The following is a 20794-nucleotide window of genomic DNA, read 5'->3' as shown; positions in this document are numbered from 1 at the left end:
GTTTTTGTTTTTTTCTGTATTGCTGGACGGCAATTGGAGAGGCTGGTGCAAAAACAACCGAGCCATGAATGGCAATCCAATGAAGAAATAACAGCCCAGTGGCTGCCCAAGTGCACTCAACTAAGCAGGCATATCTGAAGTGCCATGCTGAATACTTTCTTAGAGAATGAATTCTGTAAACGGCAACAAATTCCCTCAAAGCAACTAAAGACAAATTTAATTTGAACCAAATTAAATATCACAAAACGAGCTTACAACTGAGCTCTACTCAAATTACAAATATATAGACTTATATAAATTTGCAAAAAGATTTTAAAATAAATACCAAAGAGATTATATTCATTTATAATTAATTCAATATTGATTGCAATATAAGACGCCCATGGTCTTGGTGCTAGTCGAGTGGAGGATAGATCGTTGGCCGGGCAACACTCCAAGCTATCAAATTTCCAAGCACGTTGTTACGGGAAATGCTAAAGGGGAAATAAATAAGTGCAGGAAAAATAAAATATAAATAATTAGTAACTATTCGTAACAAATATAAAAGAAAATTATGTCCTTGGTTGCTTGGGACAAATCATCATGTAGACAGTTTAAATGTAATAGGGGAATGTATTACGATTCCAGATTATATAATAATGGTTCATAGAGTCGTATTGTCCATTCAGATTACTATCATTAAATAAAGATGGAAATTGAAATCTATTGATATCCGCTTCAAATAATTATGCAAATATTAACTTACCTCTTTCCACAAGAAGGAAACCACCAGCCTTCAGCCTCCAATAAGTTTTTAAGGGCTTACTGTGGACATGAGTTTTAAATTTCTGAAGCCCATTTCTAGTCAAGGCATTGCCTGTGTAATTCATTACCGATCTTAAAATCATCATGGCGGGCAAAATAATTTCGATTATTAAAATCAGTTAACCGAATATAAAAGTCTTGCTGATGTGCATTTGTGATTAGATGCAGTTTTTCCAGTCCAGCTGCGATTGAAGGCAATTTTTCCATCAATTCGCTGCTGAATTATTATCCAGCCGAGTCCGAGAACAGCCTTACCGCAAAGTACTTTGAATAAATTAGAACCAGCACCCTGTATTAACAGAATTTCAAATTTGAAACTTGCATTCAACGATTGATTTTAAATATGAAATGACAAAAAAGTTTGAGTGCATATCATTTTAATATGTTAGGAACTTTTCTTAGAGGACAAGTAGCACATCGTTCCCTGAACCTGCTCCACTATATATATATATATATATATTATTTCCGATGCTGCTGGTAGTAATTACTTATTGAAATATCTTTGTAATGTGCTTTCAGCAGAATGCCCTACTATCATGCTGGCTGGCGCTGTTGGCAGTCGTTTGGGCATGCATTGCGAACACAATGTCCTGTGGTCATGGATATTAAATTTAATTTCATATTTTCCATATTTATATAGAATATTTATGACAGGGTCGCTCACAGCACACAAAAAGCAAATGGAGGCAACATTTTGCCTCCATTCAGATTGTTTTTTTTCCTTTTTTAGCATTTTGTCATTGGTTGGTGGCCAGTGAGACGCTGCCCAGAACGGAGTTCATTAGTTTGTTCCATTTTGTTGTTGTTGTTGTTTGTTTGTGGCAAAGTATCAAAGCTGCGCAGGAGAAGTGGCGCCTCTTGGCCCCTGGGTTCATCTCCATTCCAACTGTCATTACTCCGGTACGTCCCGGGATGCTCTGGTTCTATTCATAGCAGCTGAATGAATGAATGGCTCTGAGCTGTTGTAATGAAAAGTTGTGGCAACTTCATGTGTGCATAATTTGAGCCACTGCACTCATGTTGCATGCTGCCTTTTTTAAAGTTTCCACATGCTCCAGGGGCATGCTTAAGTTACTTATATGTAGCTGCAGGCGACATGTTGCACATCTTGTGGGCAGAAGTAAAACATTTGCTTTAATTTCTGAAAATTATTTGTTGGTAACTTTATATGTAAGTACATATTTGGTGATAGTTTTTGGGGAAGATATCAGCCCGAATGATAGACTATATAATCAAATCAATAATACCATTATCAATTCTTAGCATCAAGATTTGCTAAGAATTTGTATAAAGACAAATTTATTGGTACTATGGTACTTTTATGGTATTATTATAATACTTTGTCATGTTTAGGAATACAAAATTGAAGCTGGACCCTTTGTCCATTTGAACTATGTAATAAACGTTCTGTTTTTAAGATGATTTGAACAACAAATTTTGATTATAATCTCTAACATAGGCTGCAAAGTATGATCTCGCACTGAATCAGAAGCGTTACCATCAATATACTCTAATGACTTTAGTATATAATTCTTTTCTATAAATCGAATTTAAATATATTTTATATGAGGATATTATCATTAATCATTTAGATATCGTAATCCATCTGTTAAATTGGGCAGGCAGAATGTGGCCATGGTGGACACTGAAGGCATGTGATTGCAGAGACAACGATGTGTAGTGTTTAATTTATAAGGTTTTAGCAAAGATAACGCACATGCAGACAAATATATGCGCACTATTAATATTGAATTTCATATGTCATTGCACAGCTTTTAGGGTGGGGGTGGGTAGTGGATGGAGTGGGCACGCATGAGAATCAAAATGAAAATCTGATAACATCCGCTTCCGGCAGACAGGCGCACACGCACACACACACATGCTGACAAATTCACGCACATCCTGTCAACATTATCAAACGCACTTGAGTGTTTTTTCATGTTACGCATTTGCAATGTTTGTAATTTACATTAGCCGCCAATGATGATGTCGGCCCAGTCAGTTGCTGATGATGTCACCGCAACATTCAGCTATGCTGAACGAGTCCTGGACCCATTTATACACTCCATGCTGCGCAGCTTTATCTAGGTGTAGGAATCAATAGCTAATGCGATTCTGACAACCCGCTTTCATTGGGGCGAATTTGTTTCGTTTACTTTTTGGCAAAACATGCCCGTAACTTTTGTGGCATGCAGACCCCCCATCGGGGGCCCGGCTACTAACTGTAACTGCAAGTCTGGGAGTTACTGAAACTGAAACCGAGAACTGTTCACAGCTCGGTGCACACTCGCAGCGTTTCGCTCGGTTCTTTCACTTTGTTTTCAATTGCAAAAGTTTTGCTCGTAATTTTTTTCCCAGCCCCCTTCTCCCTTACTCGTGCTCTATTTCTTTTTGCAAATGTCTGTCCGGAAGGTTTTTCTCTGCAACATCCCCCGCCCAAAATGAAGTCGTTGAAACAAAAGTGGTTCAACGAGGTGCGGTCAAGGGGCTTATGAATGTCAGTAAATATTCCAACATGTGAGTAACCTTTTCAACACAACGAATTTTTTTTATCTTTGGACTATTTACTTCCAAAGATTTTCAACTTTTTAAATTCAAAAAAATAGTCAAAAATTTGTGGAAATATATGTTTATAGTATTTTGTTTTTAATATTATTATACCCTGAACCCATTAAAAATGGGTAAAATGGGTATAATGTATTTGTGCACATGTATGTACCAGGTAGAAGGAAGCATCTCCGACCACATAAAGTATATATATTCTTGATCAGCATCAACAGCCGAGTCAATCTAGAAATGTCTGCCTGTCTGTCCGTCCGTCTGTCCGTCCGTCCGTCTGTCCGTCAGTACTTATCTCCGTCCGTCTGTCCGTCCGTCCGTCCGTCTGTCCGTCCGTCCGTCCGTCTCTCCGTCCTTATGTATGAACGCAAGGATCTCAGAACCTATAAGAGCAAGAGACTTGACATTTTAGCAGTAGGTGACATTGTAACTGTAGCCTAGTTCCCGCGCAGAATCGAGTATGTTTCCGATATTCGATAACTTGCCCCGTTTCCAAGTAATCGATAAAAATCGATATCGAAATCGTGTTTTTTGCGCAATTTTGGTAAATAATAAGAGCTAGTATAGTATATATACATATATCAAGTATCTTTCATTTTATAGCTATCGCCACCTCCCTTTTACCACCCCAAAGCTATAAATCAAGTTAATAATCCAACTTGTATAGCCCATCAATTTAAGCCACAATTTATATGCAATTGATAATACAATATTCTATATTCTATTTTTTTGCTTTCATGGAAATAGATTTAAACAATTGTTTTTATTTGATTAATTTTTCATACCTTAACTTTCCTTCTTGCTCCCAGGAACTTGCCGAACCGCTCTCTAATATTTTTATTTCAATGACAGCGATTGCATTAACTTATCTGAGAAATCATAAATATAAACCTACCGCATTGCATCATTGAGCAAATTGCTGAGTGGAAACAGTGGAGAGAACAAAATCAAACTAGATGCGACTGTGCCTCGAACATGTGTCCATGGTTTCTAAAGCTAGCCCCGCGTTATCCCCTTCCTCATCAACAATGTTCACACACATGCTGCAAACGGCTGACACTTGAAAACATCAATTTATTTTTATTTCCCAGTTCGTCTCGCAGGAATCCTTTCGCTGGGTATTTTAGTGTCTTTGCGGCAAGTGCGGTTGGTGGTGGGGCCTGCCCCCATCTGCCGGTCATACCCTAACCATTATGGCCCAGACGAGGGTCTTGCTTAGTCATTCAATTCAATTGATTCAATTGGGATTGTATCGGTTTTTTATGTGCATTTTGGCCAACACTGTCGCACATATCCTGTTGCCAGTTTCTCCCCAGCCTCAGATCCTTGCTGCTGTTGTTGTTGTTGTTGTTTTTGTTGTCACCAGCGGTTCCCGAGTGTCTCATTTATCTGCGGTTAGTGGAGGGCTCTTCCGCTCTGTCGTTGCCGCCTCGCTTTGCACTTTATTGTTAAAGGAAAACGGTTTTGCGTGCCTGGCAGCCGAACCATTTGTAAAATTTAATAATATATAATTTCGTTCTCCCTTTTTTTCTTCTCTTTTTGGCCAACACTTTTATGGGCCGATAATGTTATTAGCCTAGGCATGCATAGCACCTAGTCAGACAGAACATTTTTTGGCATTTTGCGAGCACCTTCCTTCCTCTTCTTTTTTTGTTATCTCCCCAAGAATGGCATCGATATCAGGCAATAGGCGAAACACTCAAGTGCCATGACTTTTGCAATTTGCATCAAAAATTGTGTCACGACTAGTTTCGTTACACTACATTGCGGCAGTTCCCCTCTCCGCCCTCTGCCAGTCCATCTAGATGCTGGCTGTGGTTTTGCGGTATGGGCTGTAGTTGGTCCAGGCACGCCAGGAATTTTGTTCACTTTGAGCTTAGGAGCTGGGAGCTTGTTGCTTCTTTGCGTGCTTTTGTGTAGGTTAAAATATTTTGCGACTTGTGACTAGGCACCAAGCACTCAACGCTTCAGCGGTTTGGGCTGGAGCACAGCCTCCCACGAAATGTGAGCTGGCATTGGGCGAAAGGGGGGGTTGTGTAGGATTCGGGCCTCGGGCCTCATACTCGTATACATTGTGTCGGGTCGTCGGGTCAGTTGGGTGCCCAGCAATAAGAAGAATTTGGTCTTGCATGTAAAATGTTCAAAACAAAATTGTATGGGCCAAATTCTTGGATACTTCGAATATCTATGCAAACTGAAATGTGGCAACTATTTGGTTTCGCTTTTGTACTTAAAAAGCACCACATTTTAGTGCGTGATATAATTTTTTTAAAATTTAATTTAATTAAAATAAAGAGAATGAATTTATATAGTATTTGTGCAGTGAAGAGGGCTTTTATAGCAGCGAGATTTATTTTATCTATAAATGAGCTGCTTCGGTTCCGACCGAATCATTGTGGCGCATTCTAGATTTATTGCTTATATATGTTTTAACTCCTTTTATTGATGTCTTAACACCATATTATTGCTTAAGCTTTTATTTAAAAGAAAAATAAATACCCACACTTAATAATATGTCTTTCATAGAACTAAATTTCAATATTTTCCCCATCTGCAATACTCTGCGTATGCGCAATATTCACATGCGACGCACACGGACTCGACACGCATCTGTCAGTCGCTGCACGCTGATAAATTTCTGTCATTGAGCCACTTTTTGGCTTCCAACTTGGTCCATTGTGAATGGCGGCAGCAGCAGCGCCAGCAAGTTTTTCTTGTTTTTGTTTTTGCATGGGGGTCCTTTTTCTGGCTTAGACCCTGGACAGAAGTGCGCAAAGTTTTGCGCTCTCAACTTTTTGCAGTGAACTTTTTTGTGCATTAATATTTTTCTTTTGCTTTTGCGTCATTTTCTATTTTCTATTACATGCATTCCAGTGCGCTTCGCTACGCGTATTTGTTGCATGGTTTGGCCACTTGAAATGCAATTCCCAAAGAAATATTCAACTCAAGAATATCAAAATACCCGCCAATCGCGTACACAGCATGGACAAGCTCTGGATTTCTTTGCCCGGTGGCAAGTTTTTTTTCATTCCACTAAACTCGTTCTGTCAATCCATCAGACAAACTATCAGTCAGTCAATCAATCAGTCAGTCAGTCATTGTGTGAATAAATGTGTAGGTCAGTTTAACTCTAGCTCCCTCAGTAAGGATTACACAAAAGAACTTCAAAGTGCTTGCGTGTAAATAAATGTTAACCTTCGATTCAAACTGGTTCAGCTCCTTTTGGGAACTAGGCTTCTTATATAATGCTAGCTCTTGATTAAAACAGGTTTAGCTCCTTTCGGGAACTAGTTTCCATTTGAAAAATGGCTGTTAATAATTGTTATCCTTTGATTAAAACTGGCCTGTGAATTAATGTTACCTACTGAGCGCTGCTTACGCATATGACCAAAATGTGAAGAGACCGTGTGGCATTTGCATAATTCGCGAGCTGCGTTGAGTACGGGGCTTCACATAAGAAATACATGCTGGCATGCCACATAAAGTGCGGTTGCAGAAGTTGCACACACACCGCACAACAAAAAGAGAAGGGAACCGAGCAGAACGGAACCAAACCGAACATCGCGTAGTTTTGCATGTTAACATGCCGTTGCTTATGCTCTGCCCGCTTCTCTCTTCTACGCTTCTTGTGTCGCGTTCCCAGTTGCTTCCTTTTTAACTGCAGCGCGAAAAACGACATTTCAAATGCCGCACTAAATTACTAAAACACGCACTGCCACACCCACTGTCTGCCCCGCCCGCCAAGCACCCTCCCGCATTTACTTATATGCGAAAATGCCAAAAAACAAAAAAATACGCAAATAACTTTCAGCTGCGACTACAATTTACGCTTTGCCTTGCATTTTTCATGTGTTTTGCTGCAGTTGCTGTTGTTGTCGTTTTGCTGACAAAGTTTTTATGGCCGCAACATACAACAATGGCTTGTGTGTGTGTGTGTGTTTGTGGGTGTGGTTCGGCATGTAATGTGCATCTGGCAGAAAAACTTTGTTAAATCATTAAGAGCTGCACTCAAATGCAAACAACAGCCCACGGCTGAGGCGATTAAAACTCCAAAGCTGTGCCTGAGAGCTCGTCAAAGAGCTCACAATGTTTTCCAAAGCACCTAAATTATGGCTGGGGCAAACAATATTTGTAATTATTAATATAATATAATAGAGAGCTAATCTGCAGGTCGGACAGGCTAAAGAGACTTTCCCCATCAGTTATTTCCAATTACTATATCTCTGCCCGATCCATTTTATAAAGTTTAATTTAATCTAAATTATTATTGTTGCTGACATTATTAGATTCTTTTGATTTCTGATATGTACTTTGTTTTACACTCGTTTTGTCGATAGATATTCAAATAATAAACAACAACAAAAATAAATATTTAAATGAGTAAATATAAATTATAAATTAGTTCATAAATAAATAAATATTAACAATAAATACTTAAAAACAAAACTGTAAATAATTGATAAACAAAAGCAATAAATAAATTAATATATATTAATAATAAATACATATAAAGGATTATAGTCAATAATAAATAAACAAAATAAATATTAAAATATTTTTCTTAAATAATTCTGACTATATAGCATTTTTGCTAGTCATAGTTAAATAAAATTGAATAGCTATAATCACAGAATAATTTATGTCAAATTATTTTATTTGTGTATTACACATTTTTAATATAATCAATTTAGTTTTAATATATTATATAAATTTATTTTTAATTTAAAAAATGTCTTTTTATACCCTTAACCCATTGAGAAGTGGGTACAATAGTTTTGTTGAAAATGTATTGAACAGGTTGACCTCATAAAGTATATATATTCTTGGTCAGCATCAATAGCCGTGTCGACCTAGCCATGTCCGTCTGTCCATCTACCGTCTGTCCTTGCATCCGTCTGTCCTTCCGTCCGTCTAGAAGCTAGAGACTTGAAATGAACATACGTCCCCCTAGTGCCCGCACAGTACGAGTTTGTTTGTTTTTTAAATCATCGACAACTTTCTCCGATTCCAAGCAATCGATAAGAATCTAAATCGAAATCCCGTACATATCTATAAGAGATTTTATTAAACTAACAAATCAATTTCCTTGCACAAATATTTTCTTTCACCACAACTGAATACACCCAAAACAAGATTCGGCCCTACTGCTACGGCTTAGCAAATTGTCAAGATGCAGTCTTTCATCCTCTTTCGCCTCTCTCTCCTTTTTTTCTCATTCTCCATCTCTCTCTCTCTCTCTTTTGCCACTTTTACCGCTGACCCACATATCTTCCCGCCTGCTGTCGCTGCTTATTTTCACGAAAATCGAGCTCTACTAATGAAGCCTTTCGCTCTGATGTCTAAAAGCCTTCTGCCAAAAGCGAAGCTGTATCTACAGCAGCTAGACACAGACACACACATACGTGCCCCTTAGCCCTTTGCCACGAAGTCTATTAGTGGCTGCAGTGGTGCGTCAAACGCCATCCTTGCCGCATGCCTCTGTTTGTGTGCGTATGGACACAGATACACAGTCCAGCACAGATATGGCCTGGCATTTTGTAGTTTGCCTGCGTACCTCTAAGTGTAATCGACAATTAACCAACCTGCACTTAATTCCACGTTGCAGGCATTGGTGACTAGGGAATTCCCTACATTTTGCTCCCAAACGTTGTCAATATGTCACAAAATTAATATATATGTATATATTCATATATTTTACAATATATATATTTTGTATTATACATGTGCAAGGAAAAAACAATAGATTAATTAATTCTTTGCGAACTTTCGAATATGAAAATATGTTTACTCTCGGCCTAAAGCAACGGAATATAATATAATATAATTGCAATTAAAACTTCTTGTTCAGTAATTATATCGTTTTTTGAAGGAGGAAAGGGTCGGATTGCGGGATCAAATTGCTACTAATATATATACAAAATTGCCTAACTTCAGTAAAAAATGAATCTGATATTGAAAGATATTGTAAGAAATGTTGTTGCAGTGGAATTAGAATATATTTGTGTATATTATTATTTCTGAAGGCTACAAATCAAGATCCTAGAAAACTATCAGTAAAAGTACTCACTTTAGACCCAAAAAATTGATCCTTAAATTATCACATATAAAAAAATAACACATAGAATTTTCACAGTTTAAATTTATATTTGTATTTTAAAAAAATGTTTTTTTGTGTATTTAAATATTTTTTTCCATTTAATTACATATTTGATTTAAATTCAGCTTAAAACTGAGTTTTAGAAACTTCCGATCTTATTAACTAAGTTGTTGACATGCTTGGAGTATGTTTTTTTTTGTTGTACACAGTTTTCTGCTGCTGTTCTTTACGGGCTTAGTCCCAATGCAAATCATTTAGCTGACGCGGATCCACATTGAGTCCCATCTTCTCCAGCTTGCGCACCTTCCGCATCTGCTTGGTCAGCTTCCGCTTGAAGACAATCTCTCGATTGAGGTTCATGATCTCAAGAGTATCCAATAGTCGTATATTTTTAATCGTTTGCAATATTAGATTATCGGTTAGGTGAAGTTTTATCGTGGACATCTTCATGAAAGGCGCGTCGCGACGTCGCAGCTCCTCGCGATAGGCGAAGAGCGTGTAGTGCAGGGACGGTAGCTGCGGAAGAGGTCGCTCCAGACCGGGGAACAGTTCCTCTGCCATAATCTTTAGGTATTTGTTTATTCTTTAACTTTGTACTAGCTACTAAGGAACTCTAGACTGCACTTTCGGTTGTGTTTGGGTTGTGCGTACGAAGCGGAATGCGTGTCCTGCTCGTAGAACCTTTGATTTTTATAGTCAGCCTCTCTTTACCTGACTTTACAGCTCGGCTCAATCTGTATTCTTTCTGGAAAATTCCAAACAGTTCCGCCTATTCCTTTTCGGGGGAAGTTTGAGCAGCTGGCTAACTGAGCTACCTGCTGCCAGACTGCATCCTAGCCAGCTGCAAGTGTCATTTGTTTCGGGCACGCGATTAGCTCGTGTCTCGGGCCTGAGTTCTCCTGGTCTCTGCTGGCTGGTCAAAAATTCTATAAGTTCCGCAACAATTTTCAGCTCACGTCTGGCGCATTTATTTGTATTTTATTTGGCGTACAACTATAAACTCTTGTCGCCTCTTGCCCAAATGCGATGCTAAAAATTTAAAGAGCTCGTGACCCACAAAATTTCACCTCTATGCTATACCAGAATATATATGTGTATATATTTTTTTTTATTTTAGCAGCTACCGTTTTTGGGCATTTTACAGCCATTTCAAATGGTTTTCTTTTAGGTTCTTTGAATTTGGCTGCCGCATTGCAATTAAAATGAATTGCATTTGCTCAAAGGACATTGAAGCACGAATTCGGCTCAAAGGATTGAAATAAATTCACTTAATTATACAAATTAGCATTGCACGCCCTACTAATTATCCACTTGGGCTTTATGCGCTCATTTCTGAATCAAAACATATGATTCTCAGTTTGAATAAAGGGATTGTAATTCGATTCCACTGCAAATGGAAAACATAGTAATGAACGGGAGCATTATGCAAGTATATTAAGCTTCAGCTTGCAGCTGCATGTTATGTATATATCTATAAAGGTTTAAATTTTAAATTTTAATTGGATCAAAAGCTTTAATAACTCCACAAATCGTGTTATTCATTAACAGATTTAGTTGGGAAGGATATATATGTTTTTCTTTTTCTCCTGATAATCGGTTCAATTTTATTAGAGTTATGTAAGCATTAATATGACAAAAATATCATTGATCCCGAAAATTGGTTCAGTTTGAAAAGTTTTTAAGTGAGCTTAAAATCAAGGAAGAACTTGTGAACTTTAAATATCCGATTTTATTGTCATTTTTGACACGAATTTAACAGGAAAATATGGACTTCATTTAAACAAATTTTGACACTTACAATCGATTAAAATTTAAGTATTAGAATTATAAACTTTGAACAGAATAATTTCTTTTCGAAAGTGATTAAGAGGGGAATGCGTGATGTTTTCGCGTAGATGGTTTTAAGAATTATATTTTCAAAAATTGGCTATACAAATCTAAGTACGAATATATTTGATTTTAGATAATACTTCAACTTTCACTATATACTCAAAGAGAACAACCATTAAGGGTCTTTAAGAGTCTTCGGCATAGTTTTATATGTCTAAGCCACTCTCTAAAACGTACCAGTTAATCCTTAGACATTCCTAAAGGATGGCAATATATATACCTATATTTGCCTTTCAAAGCCTTTTCTACCTTATCTTTAACTCTGCTCCAGAAATTCTCATAGTATAATGTTGCTGTGGATTTTGTTCTAATGTGTGGTTGGCAACACTCAATGGCAATTTATGTTAAATAGAGTTTAACATTTTGTTAATAGCAGCTGTTAAGCAGCTTCGGATGTGCCTCAGTTTGGTTCAGTTGCTGAGTTCAATGTGTTAATCACAACAGCATTTGTGGCATGCAACCCGAAATGATTGCCAAACACATTATCTGTATTATTAATGAGCTGCATGCCGCACATGCCACACGAGGTAGGCATGCTGTTGCCACCGACTGTTGCCGATTTGTTGTTGCTGTTCTTCGTGTTGTTGTTGTTAATGTGGTCCATATTTTTGTTGCTGCTGGCTCGATGGGCTGGGATGTCCGTGGGTTCGTTGGTTCGTTGGTAATTTCAACCGGTTGCCTGGTCATTCTCTTTACGGGGCACTGCATTTTTATTATTGTGTCGCTTTTGGGTGTTTAATTAATTGAGAGCATTTTTTATCGCCGCATTTTTGTTGCTGACACCATCGACGTTCCTTGTGTTTCGCATTGACCGTAATAATATTGACTTTCTGCTGGCCGCAGCAAGGATGCGCCAGGACTCGCACTGAGTATTTTAAATGCATTCAATAAATGCCAAACAATAAACGAACCTGAGCTTCTTTTGCAGTCATTAATTAATTGAAATGCATTTATTTATATATGTATATACAAATTTCCGTTTCTCAATCCAAACTTTTTTCATTTCCATTCATTTATTTTTGCTCCGGCTTAATTTACTCTTTTTCTATATTTTATTCAACTCATATTTACTTTGCATTATATTTTCACTTCTTTTATTTTTATTCTTCATTTTGCATATGCATCTTATCTGTCGCTCAAAAACAGGAATTAAACCAAATATGAAATATTTATGCAATGCTTTAGTTCGTTCTTTAGTCAAATTTTATAAAATACTTTCAATAAATTCCTGGCAGTTTTAAAATAACAGCTTTAAAGCATTGAAGGCCGCAAATACAAATGTTGCTTTAAAATTCATTCAAAACATTTCCAAACTCTTAATCTTAATTCTCCGAAATAATTCATTTATTCATTTTCTTCATAAAATGTAATCGAAAAACGGTCGAATTATATAACATTTATTTATATAATGCTGGTTTTGGTAACCTTTCTATTTATAAATCTTTGTTTAGCTGGCTCGAGGTACGAACTTTTAGCCAGCAAAACTAATATTCATAATTATAATATATTTTTATTTTTATATTTATTATTATATATTGTTTTAATATATTTTAATATTAATCTTTTTTTTATGGTACTTTTTTGGTGTATAACTAAAAGTTATAATATAATATTATTTATAATTATATTTTAAGAAATTATCTCTTAGATTGTAATAATTTTGATTTAATTCGTTTTTAATAATGTTCTTAAGTACTTTATCTCCTAGATTATTTATTATTGCATTGTATTAAGGTCCCTACACTTTCTCTGCATTTATACACGCTTGTTACTTTGTTATGCTCAGTAGCTACGCAAAGCTTGTTGAACCATTGTTAGCATCATACCATATTTGCTTGTATGCAAGCCCGAAATGCCAAGAAATACTCAACATTGAGTATTTGCTGCTAACTTGGTCCGAACTGAATGGCAGGCAAACGAAGCCGTAGCACGAGGTGGCCGAAATCCCTCAATGCTTGAGCAGAGAAGTTGCTAAAGTTGCTGCGTCGAGATCAAAAGCGTATTGGTCTATTTGCATACATTGATACTATATAAGCCAAAGGAACAGCAACCGCAATAATAATAATAATATTGTGAGCTCTAATAACTAAGCCTTTTCGGCAAAAGCTGTTTATTTAATGGCCAACTCGCAGGCAGCTCCTTCAATAGGCTAACAACATTTAAATAAATATTTAAAAAAGTTTTTGCCCGGCCTACGGGCAGTTACCTGCACAGCATATTGAATGAGCATTTCGCCGAACATACACATCCGCAGCCGCGACCGCCACCAATTGAATTACCTGGAAATTGACTGTTGTGCGGAATGTGTAAAATTGTCTCGAACTGCGAGTCGATGCGGTTTTTGGCAAACGCTTAACTCGCATACACAAATCCATCATCCAGCTGCGAGGTAAAAGCGTGCCGCAAAATGCAAACAAAAATTGTGTAGCACAGTGTAGCGCATTCGTGCAGTGCCTACCACAAATTGCAATTAGTGTCTCTCTGTTGATTGATAGTCGAGTTAAATTTCTCTGTGTGACATCTTACGGAATTTAAAACCATACAATATTACGTAATATTGTATGCCTCGCGATTTACGCATTGCTCCCTTCCCTGCTTGTCAAATTTAAGTAGCTTAGCACAATTAAATCGTAAGTTAAAGATTATAATTTTCTCTCTCATTCGAATATTGTCGCTTCGAGATTCTCAAGCGAATAAAACAGCATTTAAAATATAAAAAACGATGAAAGCTTTAAAGCAGCCGTTTGGATAATTAGTTTGCAATTAAGCACGTTAAAGCATGCTGAACATTTTAAACAACAGCTTTAAAAGCACATGAAAGCGTAAGAATGGTTCATATAAGCATAAATTCTGAGCTTCAAAAGAAAATAAAAGCTTTTTGCACTGAAGTCTTTCAACAAAAAGCTCATTAAACACTTCATGTAAGCAATGAGATATAAAATCACATAAAAGCTTCGACAAATATACGAACAATATTTAGCGCTAAAAGCCACCAACGTAAGACTGGTATAAAAATCAAAGAAAGTGCTGTAAAATATTAGAGAATCTGCGAGCATAATATATGAAGTGTTAAATCAAGTGGAATTACAAAGGCCCGAATTTTTGCCTTTCTCTTTTTGTTAAAGGTCCTTGAAGCCATATCTTAAAGCTTCAAATTTCTCATTGAATCGTCAATTAAATAAGCTGAAAGCCGAACTAGTCAATTTCACAAGTCACTTTGAGTGCTCATTATGTATATCAGCTCTTCAATTAACTGAACTGAATTTTCATGTTTATGCATACATATTTGGTATGTTAACATATATCTAACGTATAAGTTATCCAAAGAGCGATACTTACATTATTTAATTAGGCAAAATATTTCAATTGGGATTTGTTAAATGGCAAATGCAAATGCCAAAATTAGCTCATTACAAGCTGGAAAATAAATGCGCACAAATTGACTATTATAAAATATATGTACATATATATAAATACATATGTTTACATAAGCACATAAAACACTAATGATATTAATTTTCGGGTTTTATGTTTCATATCCTGCGGCGAGTGTCCCAATTTAGTGGCCCACAACACAAATTGTCAAACGAAAATATGTGAAACATGTTCAAATTGAATAAAATGGTATTTGTATGCATTATAATTATTATAGCTGCATACTTTTGGTTGCCACCGTACAATTGATTGTGTTGTCTCTGTGGTGAACCGACTAGTGTGCGGCAGTTGTGGTAGCTCTTGGCTAATAATATTATCGCTTAAAGAGGCCTTTAGATATTGTGTATATTATTTTATATAAATATACCAAAAATTATAATATAAGCAGCTTATATATATATGTGTATATAAATATATATATAAATATAATAGCAGCATATAATATTATAATTTTTTAATATATATATATAATATATTATAGATTATAGTTACACTGTCACTTTTTGGAATTATTTTGGACTATTTTATGCCAATTTGTCATGAAAAATGTATGGGTAATCCATATCGAAATCGGCTACTAAGGAGTTTTTAAATTACCTTAGCGGTGAGAATATTGGAAATATCGATAAATTATCGAATTGCAATAAATGGAGATGGGACTTAAGCTGATTAGTTTTGAGTTGAATTTCATTTTGAGAACCTGAATCATAAATGGAAAATTTCAGAGTGTTCTATGGCGAAAAATATTTTATAATGCAACATGTGCCTGTTTCCACTCCAGCATAATGAATAGCCTACAATGCAATTTCAAGCAAATACGTTTATTACTTGAAATATACATTTTTTAACAATTAATCAATATCAATAACTGTGAAGAGCCCCAGAGATAATACCAATAAAATTTTACAGCCGCCTGTAATCAAGAGCCAAAAATAAAACAAAAGGAAAACTTTTACCCTAAATGGATAAAAGTAAAATTCCAGTTGTGTGTGTGTTTGGTGTGTGTGTGTGCGGGTGCGCGTGTCCACTTTTGCTGTCCGTGTGCGGCCATAAAGCAGCTCGTAAATTTCAGCACACTTGGCACGCGGACCAGTTGCAAGCTACCAGTTACCAGTTGCCGGTTGTCTTCGCCTTTTGCCACTGCAAATCGCCAGAGTTGCCACCCAGCGCGGCTTTTTGTCTGTGCCGTTATGTGGGCTGTCCGCTCTGTCCGGTTTTTGTGTTCATTGTATAACTGTAGCTTGTTTTCTTCTTCATTCTTCTTTCTTTTTTCTTGCCTTTTTTTCGTCCTCAGCTCAACAATGAAAATTCACGCTGTACAATTTTTCGCGGCGGTCATCGCTGTTGTTACACACTGTTACAGTGAGTGCTTTAAATGTGTGACGCAGCATGTAACGGGTTTTATTTGAGTTTTGCATAAGGATATTTTTTATTCGATGCGAAATTTTTTATCAACTCGCATATCTTGCTGGTGTGGAACAAGTCTCCGTGTATTACGCAAATCCTTAGTTACGCCGCCGCTCGCCATATCCTGGCTATATTCCAGTCGCTGTCACGGGTCACGAGTCGCAGTGTGTTTGTGTGTGTGTGTGTGTGAGTGTGTGTATGGAGGGAGGGTGTTGAACAATAGCTGTGAAATAATCACTTGCTTGTTTGCACTTTAGTAAGTGGAAGTGCGAGGCGGCATGTTCGATCTGTAGTGCAGCTTGTAACGCTTGAGGTGGCCAACTATGCGAAACGGAATAATAAAATTGAAACAACACTGAAACATGTCGCATACTTAAGTGTTTTGCAACACTATTAGAGAATAAATGGGTGAAGGTGCTTTTAAGTGCTTTTAATATTGTAATTTTGTTCAGTAGGCTAAATGATAGTTATACTTTTATAATTTACAACTACCGAATTTATGTAAAAACCTGATTTTGGGCTTGGATTATATGTATATAGTAGAACTTACTCAAAAATACTCAAAAGCCATGAATGGGTTATTATGGCTTATAGGTCTAGTATTATTAATTATTATATAAATTAATCATATAGTTGAATCTAAATGATAAGTGAATACCAGCAATGGCTGCCAGGGCCTTATTAACACTTAATTAATTTGAAACCCTGTATTGCTTAGGTATAGGGTTGTTGGTTCTAATTAATATTAGCCTACATTTTTATTTGTATATTTACATTGTAAGTTTGCTTGCTTACCTTAGTTTATTTAAATATCGCTGTGCAACTGAGATATTTTTTTAATTCATAGTGTAGACATATATTTAAGAGTATGTACCCAATGGCTAGGTCTTATATGATAGCCATTTTTTTAGTGACCTCTTTCCTAGTAGCATACAATAGGTATTTCTTAGAGAACTCTCGAGTCGAAATTGCCAAAACCTAAAACTTTTCGGCAATATTTAATTGCTTTACGAACGTGACCACGGAAAATGCCAATTTAGCGACCTTTAAGAACAAAGGAACAACTTGAAAGATATAAAGACCAAAATAAAAGGTCTCTACTCACGGTTATGTTTGAGTTCATGGAAATGTCGAAGACGCCGCCCGCTGACATAACGATGGGTTTCTGCACATTGTGCAGAAAATAACGCAATGTGGTCTTATAACGACGATCTGCACTCAGCCAATTGGAGTGAAAGAGACAGTTGGCGAGCTCCTCGCAGTCATCCATGATCATGTTGCAAATGTAGCAGAAGGGAAAGGTCTGCAGCACCAGATCACACAGAAATACAGCAGTGCCCAGGCCAGTCCAGAAATTTGAAAAGAAGAGTAAATTGATCATGGACAAGCCCATGACAAGGCCACAAAGCAGAAACTGTATGAAAATTGTGGCCGAAACAATGGGTCGTAGTGTGTTGCAATACCTGAGAAGAGCAGAAATTAAAATGCAAATTTGCTGGCAAATGATTCACTTTGGAATGAAAACTTACTCCAATATTACACGATGATCATCAATGCACTTGATTAGCTCCTCATAGTTCTGCTCTTCGCTCATCGTTGGATCTGTGCGCAGTCGTCGCAACCGCTGCTTCAGCAAACCTATGTGAGCTCTCAGTATTACAAAGTATATAACAGGATAAACATCGGCCATTAAATCCTGCATCACAGCGGTTGTCATCCAAAAGTATTCCATAAAGCCAGCCAGCCAAAAGTTCCGTGCACTCGTCTGCCAGTCAATCAGCGGATTGTATAGTTTCCAGGGCAGGCGACCGCTAAAGGCGTTAGATAGAAAAGTGGAGACCGTATACATAAGGTACATGGTCTGGTAGGCCATATAGAACTGATTGCAACGCGTCACAGCTCGATGCAGCTGGGCGTACTCCTCCACGCTGGCGCAGCGCTCGTCGAGGCGATCCAAGAGCTTCTTGGCCAGTTTAAAACGCCTGATGCCCGCAAATGTGTAGCTGGCCTTGATGCTGGAGCCAAAACAATTGAAGGACACTTGCAGCGAGGTGAGAAACTGACCCGCCGAAAAGGTGCTTAATTCCTTGAAGTAGCTGACCAACAGCGACACATCTAGCATAATTATTCCAAGCACCGTTGTGAAAACCGTCCACAAAAGATATATCCAGCGTCCATAGATGTGTTTCGGTGGTATCCAACCAAGCGATTGCATGCCACGATCCATATAAATGAACGCATCGCAGGACTTGACCGGCCCCGTGACGGCTCGCAAACGCAGTCGTGGGAATAGCTTGAAGAGCATGTTGCCGCGTGAGACTAGGATATGGCAATGGATACCACAATTTGACGCACAAAGCGCTTTTATACCACAGTCTTTTTTTCATCTTCTATATATATTTGTTTTTCCATGCTTTAATTATGCATCAAAAGTTGCCAGGAATGGTTTCTTGGCCTGCATTATTTAGTTGGACAGAATATAAGTTGGACCTGAAGTTTTTTAGCATTAGAATGGGAATTTTCTTTAAGTTTTACTAATAGTTTGACTTGAGTTTGAATAACTTTTTTTTTTTACCTTGAAGAACAATTAATTTATTATTGAAGATGTGAAGATAACTTAAAGCTTTAAGTCTGACAATTTCCTTGGGCGTAAATAAACAACCTTTTGTTAAATAGGAGTATAATAATAACAAAATAATGATTTTAGGTATTTAAAATATATTTTAACTATAAATGACAGTCTTATATACAGCAATATAGTCTTAAGAACTAGCGGCTGGTATTCTCTTCCTAATGCACTCCATATTGATGATAAATTGATTTAATTTTTCCATTTCGTACACACTTCTAAATGGTCAGAGCGCCAAATAAACGAGGCATCTATTGTTAACCAATATTGTGCGCATTGAGTGCACCAAGAAAAGCGGAAAAGCGGAAAATATGGCGTCGAATGGACACAGCTACACAATGTCAGCATTGCAGTCTCATCAGACAACTTTTGTTTGGCATGGTAGTCGGATCCATTTGCTTTGCTGACTGAGTTAAATTTGTGGTATTTGAAATACGCGCCTCACGCGGCGCATAAACTATTTTCTTACGGTACGCCTTCGAGCAGCAGGAGCCAAAAAGGATGCGGCTGCTTGAACTTTGCAAGGATTTCGCATTCATTGCTGCTTCCTACTCACAAGCGCACAAGTCTCTCTTTGTGTGTGTGTGTGTGTGTGCGTCATGTGTGCCCTATTATGTATCTCAGACTCTGTTTTTTTTTTTTCCCTCTTATTGAAAGCATCTGTGAGATATTTTTATAGAGCTACTTTATATATGTGTGCGTGTGTGTGTGAGTGTATGTGTGTACTTCCCCAGCTAAGTCCTTAGAATAAAAATAGAAGGAGAACAAGCACAAAATGCGCTGTCAACTTGAGCGACGGTTTATTTATATAACCAGCCATTAAAAGCAGCGCGCTTTGATCATCTTTTGTATACTCTAACAATGCAAGTCATCATATAGGGTATTCGAAAGCTATATTTAGATAATTCGCAGAACCAGCTTGGATGAATTGATAAGTGTTACACAATATAACTCGTATATAGCTGCTGTGAGTTGTATTGAACTCTAAGTTAGCTCTACGTATGCTTTATGAGAGCTTTTGTTGTGAAACCTCACTGCAATAAGAATATATGCTGAAAGTATTAAGCTGCTTTTTAAGCTATGCATTTACATATTTTATAGGTTTAAAAAAAAGCTAGATGTACGATATATTAGATGACTATATACGTATGAGCCAAATATAGTCCTAGATTCTAGCTTAATAATTAATTTTAAAAGCACATTAAAGCCCACAGTGTGAGTTTCAACATAAACAAAGTTTTAATTTTTTTAAGGAGCTTTTTAAGTAATACAACAAGTAATACAACAATTTAATGTAACTTAGCCTGTTTAGATTAATCTAAATCAAGCGCTTTTAACCAATGTCAATGCATTGGAAATCAAAGTTACACAGCTTTCATTTGCTTTCAAAGCTCTTCGCGCAGAATAATCTATTTTTAGTGTTAAGAAACAACTAAGAAGCTTTCCCGAATTAATATGATTGTGGCAAGGGTATATAAGTCCCGACTATTTGTTACTCGGAAAACTTTGTTGTTTTGCTGTTACCCTAATTTATCGCTTGCTGGCAATCAAATAATTCAAGTGCTGCAATCTAGAAAAATTACACGCTCTCTATGCAGCCATCTATTTTAGTTTTTTAATTAAAGAGCAACAGCAACGGGGAACAAAAAGGTCGCGCTGCTGCAACATTTGCCAAATACACAGACATAAATCAAACAAACGAGACGCCGTCTCAGTCTCTGTTCGCCGTCTGGCCATTGGACAAGGACGTGAGCCTGGACACGCTGCAGTTTTGATGTGATCCAACAGCTGGCAACTGGTTGAAAATTTGTGAATTGCATTGCCCCAAAATGCCCGTGGCCAGAGCTTGCGAGGGGCAACGGCTGGTCTGCACGGAGCTTAGGGTAAAGTTTTAGCCAAAAAACTAACGAGCATCGTGTAAACTGTCGCGTCGAGTTCTCATTAAACTTGCAACTAAAATGAAGCAAAAAACC

The 20794-nt window shown here is 37.1% G+C and overlaps 3 protein-coding genes across 3 annotated transcripts in view; 1 reads left to right on the top strand and 2 right to left on the bottom strand.

Annotated features, from left to right (window-relative positions):
* haf (leucine-rich repeat and fibronectin type-III domain-containing protein hattifattener) overlaps positions 1–20794 on the top strand; it is a 200098-nt gene that overhangs the window by 61636 nt on the left and 117668 nt on the right. The gene's annotated exons all lie outside the window — the stretch shown is intronic.
* Positions 9695–10021, bottom strand: halo. The gene has a single exon (XM_064681378.1). It carries the CDS (start codon positions 10019–10021, stop codon positions 9695–9697), a length of 327 nt encoding a protein of 108 aa, XP_064537448.1.
* Positions 17171–18497, bottom strand: LOC135427758 (odorant receptor 42b-like). Its single transcript, XM_064681356.1, has 3 exons — positions 17722–18497; positions 17298–17655; positions 17171–17236 (listed from the first exon to the last, which is right to left on the bottom strand). Exons 1-3 carry the CDS (start codon positions 18495–18497, stop codon positions 17171–17173), a joined length of 1200 nt encoding a protein of 399 aa, XP_064537426.1.

This window comes from Drosophila montana, unplaced genomic scaffold, assembly GCF_035044405.1.
Source record: "Drosophila montana isolate Dmon_TW-CO22-7 unplaced genomic scaffold, ASM3504440v1 contig_2326_1, whole genome shotgun sequence".
Taxonomy (NCBI): domain Eukaryota; kingdom Metazoa; phylum Arthropoda; class Insecta; order Diptera; family Drosophilidae; genus Drosophila; species Drosophila montana.
Note: the sequence above shows the minus strand (reverse complement) of the source record. Positions and strands in the feature narration are given on the sequence as shown.

What these genes read in the sequence shown, in the direction of transcription:
- halo (XM_064681378.1), bottom strand. Translation starts at nt 10,021, where the DNA reads ATGGCAGAGGAACTGTTCCCCGGTCTGGAGCGACCTCTTCCGCAGCTA.
- LOC135427758 (XM_064681356.1), bottom strand. Translation starts at nt 18,497, where the DNA reads ATGCTCTTCAAGCTATTCCCACGACTGCGTTTGCGAGCCGTCACGGGG. An exon ending in GATCATCGTGTAATATTGGA is followed by an intron (nt 17,656 to 17,721) that starts GTAAGTTTTCAT and finishes TGCTCTTCTCAG; the next exon opens with GTATTGCAACACACTACGAC. An exon ending in CCATGAACTCAAACATAACC is followed by an intron (nt 17,237 to 17,297) that starts GTGAGTAGAGAC and finishes TTGTTCTTAAAG; the next exon opens with GTCGCTAAATTGGCATTTTC.